The 8,831-nt window shown below is 37.4% G+C and overlaps 1 protein-coding gene across 1 annotated transcript in view; it reads left to right on the forward strand.

Annotated features, from left to right (window-relative positions):
* Positions 1-6,425, forward strand: part of DLAT (dihydrolipoamide S-acetyltransferase) — a 39,330-nt gene extending 32,905 nt beyond the window's left edge. The window contains exons 11-14 of the mRNA XM_012659140.1: positions 329-348; positions 3,910-4,126; positions 4,836-4,972; positions 6,200-6,425. Coding sequence (XP_012514594.1) covers positions 329-348; positions 3,910-4,126; positions 4,836-4,972; positions 6,200-6,329 — 504 coding nt within the window. The 3' untranslated portion in view covers positions 6,330-6,425. The remainder of the gene's footprint in view (positions 1-328; positions 349-3,909; positions 4,127-4,835; positions 4,973-6,199) is intronic.
* Positions 6,426-8,831: the final 2,406 nt, after the last annotated feature.

Here is an 8,831-nt window from a genome sequence, read left to right on the forward strand (position 1 = left end):
TTTTATAAGTTTATGAAGATTATAGGCAAAGCGGGATCTCAGGGGGCCTAGATCTTTTCCGTGGGTCTCAAAAAGCCCCGAATGAGGTCTTACATGGTAACTTATAGGGAATAGTGATTAATTGCCAAGGGTAACAGATTTATGTAACAACAGGTAGTTCCTCTCAGGTTAACAGATTTTCAAAAGGCTTCTACAGATCTTTTAACTAATTCTATCTACGTGAACAAATGGTTACAAAATCTTTCAAAGATTAACTTCTGAGTTCTAAGGTAAGTTTATCACTTAACAGAGGGGTTAAACAGAGATATATTGGCTCCATATTTATTAGGTTATTGTGAATGGAGACAGGTAGTCTAGAGCGTTTAAACAAGAGCTTCTTTTAGCCATTCAGGCATCTGTCTGTTGGGGGGAGGGCACTCCATTGTCAGCTCTCAGCCTGTAGTTTTTAACAGATTCGCTTTGCTTTACAAAGCAAATCCAAACCTGTAGGTCTGAGAAGCACGGCGCCGTATGGGATACAGCCGCTACTGTCTTTCAGAGACGCCCGCCCTTCCGAGTGCAACAGCATTTGAAATGCAAACCAACTCGTTCACACATTCCTTCAGGGCAAAGCTCTGCAAAACTCCTAAGACAAATCCTGTCTGGAAACACATCTATATTAATTCATGGAACAACATCAGGCCATCAATAATTATGTTAAATCTACTCTGTCTGTGCCCTACAAATGAACAACAAAGCCTAGACGACAGAACATCTGTTTATAGCATGGTTTACTGAATATTTTATGCCCACTGTTGAGACCTACTGCTTAGAAGAAAAGATGCCTTTCAAAACATTACTGCTCATTGACAATGCACCTAGTTACACAAGAGCTCTGATGGAGATGTATTATACAAGGAGAAGAATGATGGTTTCATGCCTGCTAATGTCCATTCTGTAGCCTGTGGATCAAGGAGTAATTTTAACTGTCAAGTCTTATTACTTAAGAAATACATTTCATAAGTCTGTAGCTGCCATAAATAATGATTTCCTATGATGGATCCAAGCAAAATATGTTGAAAACCTTCTGGAAAGGATTCATCGTTCTAGGTGCCATTCAGAACATTTGTGGGCTGAGTGTGGTGGCCTGAAATCCTAGCACTCTGGGAGGCTGAGGTGGAAGGATCACTTGAGGTCAGGAGTTCAAGACTAACCTGAGTAAGAGTGAGACCCTGTCTCTACCAAAAACAGAAAAATAACCTGGGTGTGGTGGTACATGCCTATAGTCCCAGCTACTCAGAAGCCTGAGGCAGGAAGGATGGCTCAAGCCCAGGAGGTTGAGACTGCAGTCAGCTATGACACTACTACAGTCTAGCCAGGGTGACAGAGCAAGACTTTGTCTCAAAAAAAAAAAAAAAGATTTGTAATTCATGAGGAGGTCAAAATACCAACATTACCATAAGTCTTAAAGAAGTTGATTCTAGCCCTCATGGATGACTTTGAGGTTTTCAAAGATTTCAGTGGAGGAAGTAACGGCAGATGTGGTATTATAGAAACAGCAAGAGAACTCGAATCAGAAGTGGAGCCTGAAGATGTGACTGAATTGCTGCAGTCTCATGATAAAACTTGAACAGATAAGAAGAAGTTGCTTCTTATAGATGAGCAAAGAAAGTGTTGCTTTTTGTTGTTAATTGTTTTTGGAGACAGGGTCTTACTCTGTCGCCCAGGCTGGAGTGCAGTGGCACAATCAGCTCCCTGTAACCTCCAACTCCTGGGCTCAAACAATCCTCCCACCTCAGCCTCCTGAGTAGGAGGGACTACAGGTGTATTCCACACTCAGCTAATTTTTAAATGTTCTTGTAGAGACAGGGTGGTCTTGCTATGTTGCCCAGCCTGGTTTCAAACTCCTGGCCTCAAGCAGTCCTCCCACCTCGGCCTCCTAAATTGCTGGACACTACACCTGGCCATGTTTCTTGAGATGGAATCTATTCTTGGTAAAGATGTTATGAACATTTTTGAAATGACAACAAGGGATTTAGAATATTCCATAAACTTGGTTGATAAAGCAGTGGCAGGGTCTGAGAGCACTGACTCCAGTTTTGAAAGTAGTTCTGTGGTTAAAATGCTATCAAATAGCATCACATGCTACAGGAAAGTCTTTCTGAAAGGAAGAGTCAGTTGATGCATTGTTGTCTTATTTTAAGAAATTGCCACAGCCACTCCAGCCTTTGGCAACCACCTCCCTCACTGGTCAATAGCCATCAACATCAACAAAACTTTCCACCAGCAAAAAGATTACAACTTGCCGAAGTCTCAGATGATTGTTAGCATATTTTAGCAATAAAGTATTTTTAAATTAAGGTATGTACATTGGCTTTTTTTAAAGACATAATGCTATTGCAGTTTTAATTGACTACACTATAGTGTAAACACAACTTTTATATGTACTGGGAAACCAAAAAGTTCCTATGACTTGCTTTATTTCTATATTTACTTTATTTCGGTAGTCTAGAACTGAACCTGCATCATCTTCGACGTATGCCTTTACCTAGATGAAAGAATCAAGGTTGCAGGGCAAATTCTGTGAATTGTTTATTAATTCCCACCAAATGCCTTTCATTTATTTGTTCATGCAGCTCTTTAGCAAACATTTATTGAACATGTACTATTTGGTAGTTCAGTGGTGAACAAGATAGAAAACACCATCCCTGTTCTCTCAAGGTAAAGATCACTAACCATGCAATTTTAAAATATTTTTGTAGGGATGGATAATTTTACCAAGAAAGCAGTATTTGCTTTGTGAGACCCTGGCTAGAGTCCAGCCACGGTAACTGATAAGGGTCACACGCTGTATTATTAGAGCAGATCTCCCCATGTCTGCAAGTGACAAAAGCTTGCCTACAGCCAGCTTGGGCAAATTAGGGGATTTGGTACCCACGATCTTCTGGAGCTTGTGCCCAGGAAGAGTTGGAGTTCCTTGGAGGCAGAGCTGTACTTTTGTGTTAAGTTTTAACTTTTTCTCCATTGCAGAACACTTTAGCAGGAGCCCTTACACAAACCTCAAGGAGATTGTGGATAAAATTCAGGAATTTGTTTACTTGAATGGGGGAAAAAATCACATTTTTTCCCTACTAATCTCTACTAAAACTTAGCATTTCTTCCTATTAAATATGTAGAGAACAAATCAAATGTTAACAGTACTTGTGTCTGGAAAAAAATAAGTTATTTTCATTCACATTGTAGTTGCATATATCTTACAATATTGTTTTGCTCATCATTACAAAATGATAGCCATTATTAGATCTGTAGGAGTATCTTGTTGTCCAGTGAATGAATACAGAAGCACATGTATTACAGTTTTTGAGTAGTTTGATAACTGAATCTCAGTGTAGTTTTTTTATTATTATTATTTTATAATTCAAGTATTTCCAGTGTTAAATATTCTGAGATGAGACCCAAATGTATAGGCACATCTGGTGTAGAAAAGATTGGCAATCCTGTTTTTACGTTCTTCTAAGACACTGACACCTATACATCTTGAACACTCCTGTTTCTCCCCAAAATGTAGTTCTTTCCCTCCAGTCTTCCTTTCATCTGCTCAGACTCTGCCTGTAGAGATTCAACTCCAGCCATTGTACGTCCACTCAAAACCCAGGTTCTGACTGTTTAATTCTTACTGAATGCTGAACTATTTTTTCCTCACTTACACCCATGTGTTAGTAAAGACAGATGGCAGGGGAAGTTAGAGGGGGTGTGTGAAACCAACCTTCTGGCACATTTCTCATTCATTTTTAAAAAGTGCAAGTCAAGGAGGGGGCACAGCAAAATGTAAAATTAGGACAGATGTTTCTCTGGCCGAATAGTAACACGAGCTGCTCCTAGAATTTTTTTGAAGTAAATATCAATATTCTCACTTAACCTGGCACATAGGCTCTTAATAAATACTGTTGTTGATTATTTAGATGTCTTTTTCTTTTTAAACAGAAATCACGTTGTCGACGTCAGCGTTGCAGTCAGTACTCCTGCAGGTCTCATCACACCTATTGTGTTTAACGCACATATAAAAGGACTGGAAACCATTGCTAATGATGTTGTTTCTTTAGCAACCAAAGCAAGAGAGGGTAAACTACAGCCACATGAGTTCCAGGTAAAGTATTAGTTACTTACCATTTGAATTTTAAGGATTATGTTATTTATTTATTTTTTTTTTTTGAGAGAGAGTCTCACTCTGTTGCCCGGGCTAGAGTGCCATGGCGTCAGACTAGCTCACAGCAACCTCAGATGCTTGGGCTCAAGCAATCCTTCTGCCTCAGCCTCCCGAGTAGCCGGGACTACAGGCATGCACCACCACGCCCGGCTAATTTTTTCTATGTATCTTTTTAGTTGTCCAGTTAATTTCTTTTTATTTTTTTTTCGTAGAGACAGGGTCTTGCTTTTGCCCAGGCTGGTCTCGAACTCCTGAGCTCAAACGATCCACTTGCCTCGGCCTCCCAGAGTGTTAGGATTATAGGCGTGAGCTACCGCGCCCGGCTGGATTATGTTATTTTTAATGTCAGCATCATACATTTATTGCATTTTTCACCTTTTGATTTGCCACATATTCTTATGGACACAAGGTCCTGACAATAAAGAAAAATTGGATCATAGGTCAAAACCTGAAAACTAGTGTGCAGAAGCCAACGTAACTGACTTCTGTTCATATTGTAATGGTTGTATCTTTTGAGCAATGTGTATTCCATTCAGGTCTGTCTTAAAATAAGATAAACTTACAGTCTTTTCACAGAACTTTTGTCATGTTTTCTGATTTATGTTGACAAGCAATTAATATGTTCTATTTTTAATCTTTTTTCCTCTAGGGTGGCACTTTTACAATATCTAATTTAGGAATGTTTGGAATTAAGAATTTTTCTGCTATTATTAACCCACCTCAAGCATGTATTTTGGCAATTGGTGCTTCAGAGGATAAACTGGTTCCAGCAGATAATGAAAAAGGGTAAGCAAAAAGGGTGCCAAAATGGAGAGGGAGATGTAAGCTCATTTTTGTTACATCCCTTTGTATCCTTGGGGTACTGGCTCTAGGACCCCCGAAGATACCAAAATCCATGATGCTCAAGTTCCTGATATAAAATGGTATAGTATTTGCATAACCTACATGCATCCTCCCATATACTTTAAATTATCTCTAGATAAGTTATAATATCTAATTACAATGTCTGCACGTCATTTCATTTGCATGGATCCAATGTAGTACCCAGTGTGTGGCAAATTCAAGTTCTGGTTTTTGGAACTTTGTGTCATTTTTTTTCCCCCGAATATTTCAGTCCTGGGTTGGTTGAATCCAGGGATTCAGGATTCAGAACCCATGGATAATGAGGGCCAACTGTACCTGATTTTTTATTTATTTTTTTTGAGACAGGGTCTTGCTCTGTTGCCTAGGGCAGAGTACAGAAGCACATAGCTCACTGCACCCTCAAACTGCTGAGCTCAAGCTATCCTGCATCAGCCTCCCAAGTAACTGGGACTACAGGTGCACGCCACCACACCTGGCTAATTTTTCTACTTTTTGTAGACATGGGGTCTCACTCTTGTCCAGGCTGGTCTCAAACTCCTGGGCTCAAGCAATCCTCCTACCTCGCCCCCCCAATGTGCTAGGATTATAAGGTGTGAGCCACCGCTCTGGGCTTGTACCTGTTTTTGAGTCTCAGTTTTAAAGATGGTTATTGGCATGGTATATTGGATCTTAAGGTAGAATCAGGCATACATTCTATTATGGGCAGCAACTTTTAAATTTTACTAAATGCAATTAATCCTATTTGAGATGGGAAGCCTTATTTATTTACTTTAGATGAGAGGTCAGCACGCTTTTTCCTGAAAAGTCATATAGTAAGTATTTTAGGCTTTCTGGACCATATGGTCTCTATTGCAAATACTCTGCCTTTGTAGTGCGAATAAACAATACATAAATGAATTCTAAAAAACCTTTATGTATAAAAACAGGCTGCGGGCAGGATTTGGCCCTTTGCCAACCCATGCTCTAAGTATATATTTTGTCTTCAGCCTATTAATTTGAGCTAAAGGTATAGGGGACATGAAGAGTAGGTGGAAAATATTAATATTACCTGGGTGGGATTATAGGGTAGGAGTCAGCATCTAGGTGGTTACTGGCTAAAATCCAGTGATTGCTTTCAGAATACCTAATAATGTTTTTATCTTTTTCTAGATTTGATGTGGCTAGCATGATGTCTGTTACGCTCAGCTGTGATCATCGGGTTGTAGATGGAGCAGTTGGAGCCCAGTGGCTTGCTGAGTTTAGAAAGTACCTTGAAAAACCTACCACCATGTTGTTATAACTAACTCAAGAATTTCTAGGCTCTTCCCGGTGACGTTGATTCATTCTTATCAAGATATTTATATGTTATGAAACAGTTGGTTCTTTTTGTTTTAAAGTTAACGAGTTATTTTTATTATTGAGTCTGTCCAGATAAGTTATTTGTAATGAGCATTACTGAATTTTTAAAATGCCAAGTACACCCAAATAATGCGCACATTTGATAATTACATACCTGATTTTAAGCTATGTACCCCTAGTCAGGGGACATGTGGCCTATCCCTTTGGTGATAGGTACTTCCACTGGGAAATGTAAGATAAGTAGTATTGTAGTTCCCTAGAGAGGAACCTTAGAGGTACCTAAAAGTAACCTGGATGAAACCTTAGAGTTCTGAAGTTTAATTGCCTAAATTAATTGCTTAGATGTGAGAGAAAGAGAAATCAGAAAAATTAGTTCTTTTGGAGGACAGGTTTCAGTTGAAGCTTAAGTTTCAAATTTACCCCTGGTTTAAATTTTTCTATTATATAATCTTGGTTTATCATGGCTGGGAAGGGTAAAGAATTTAAAGGAAAGTAAGTGACATTTTAAAATTCAACATTTTCTTAGATTTCTTTAATTATTGTTTATTTTTCTATAAATCCCTAAATGGTTGTTTTCCCCTCTTGAGATGATATAAATATAAACCAGCTACTTGGTATAAATGAGAATTTGTGTGGGTATTTATTTAAACTTAAATGTGTAATTCTGAGTACAGAATTCTATAGTTACCTCCAAATAAAAGAACATGCCCATAGAATTTAATAGAAGTTGTGAAAGCAGAATTTCCCAAGATTAACTGGTAGTTGACAGCAAATGAACCAAATTATCAGAATTTATTACTCAAATAACCCTGGAAAACTCTTTGTCAAATAACTATAGAATATATATGGAATAAGTGTACATATGTAAAATATGGTTACTAGAGTTGGCTATGTGCCAAAGTCCATTTATCACCAAGTCCTATCAGAAAAGAAGACAGGGAGAGATACAATGGTAAACAGTTTAGAGTGCTAAAAAATGTCCAATACAAAAATGGTCATTTCTACTTGGATAAAGCAAAAAAAGTTAAATGTACATTAAAAAAGTATTCTGTGGAAACTCCAGCATTGTCTCACGTAAAATAAGAAGGCCCTGAAATCTTGTTGGAAAGAAAAAATTAAGTCATTACCTTATCAGCCTAAATACTTATTTTCATTTTTCTGTTTTTGCCTTTCTTTTGGAGGGAAGGAGGAGGTGATATTCAGGATAATAAAAATGAATTGGGAACATTATCACAATTCCAGACTTTCTACTGATGTGTTTTAATAAATGTTTGGAATTATTTATGACTATTTAAAATAAATCTGACTAGTGCTTTCTTGTATATGTGATATATGGAGCTATCCTTAAAATTTGCTTTAAGTGTTTCAGTGTTGAATCTATTTCTAAATGTTGATTATTACATGGTACACGAGTGACACTCCATATAGTCCACATTTACCTTGCTGTTTTATGACGAAAACAATCCAGTACATTAATCTGACTTTTCAGGAATCAGTAATTTCAGGTTGAATGAAGATTATGCAAAAGGAGCAAGCTTATCACAAGGGACCATCATCAGTATGAGCCAGATCTGGTTCAAACATATGAAACTTCAAAGATAATTCATTCTTTGCTAATGCTTATGGCTCTGTTGTTCCCTTGAAAGAAAAATAAACAATTGCCTTCTAATAAAAATTATTTGAGTTAAAAATTAATCTGAGCTATAATCTAAATCTGGGTTCAGTCTATTGATCTTACCAGAACTGAAAGAAGTAAGTTAGAAATAATACTTTTGGTTCAAATAAGACTGTTTAACAATTAAATTATGTGTCTTCAGTGTGTCTGGTTTAATTTTTGACCTGTTAGAATTATTTTCACATTAAATTATTTAGATCCAGGGAAAGCCATTTATAAGCTCTTAATACAGATAAATTTCCTATTTATATAATTGGTAAGATACAGACTGGGTTGAGGAGGATATAATCTAACACTTTAAGCTCAAGGAGTTACTGAACTAGCCCATGTTTGGGTTTGGCACTTATTACCAAAATGGAAAGTGTGGTCTGGCTCTGTTAGACACCTTACTCCCAATTCTGAGGCTTGTTGAGTATGAAGTTAGGATATCACAAGGCATGGTCTACAAAAGGAATAGACCTATATATGAGAGATGATAGGAATGTTTTGCAAGTAATAGTCTTCCCCTAGTAATGCACAAGTCCTGGAATACATGAGGAAATCATAATCACTACTGGTAAGTGATCTAAAACCAAGTTTGTAGAAAAATCTGTTCTCTAAATAAAGGATAATTAATGTCCATCTCAATTTCTAATTTTGAGAGAAAAAATTGTTAGATTCAAATTTAAACCAGTTCACAGTTCATTATTAGTTAATGCCCTTCCTGGGCAACATTTTGCTTTTTGTAGGGAGGGGGAGGTAGAGATGTTTTTATTAATATAAAGTCCA

Source organism: Propithecus coquereli, unplaced genomic scaffold, assembly GCF_000956105.1.
Source record: "Propithecus coquereli isolate 6110/MARCELLA unplaced genomic scaffold, Pcoq_1.0 Scaffold6, whole genome shotgun sequence".
Classification (NCBI taxonomy): Eukaryota; Metazoa; Chordata; class Mammalia; order Primates; family Indriidae; genus Propithecus; species Propithecus coquereli.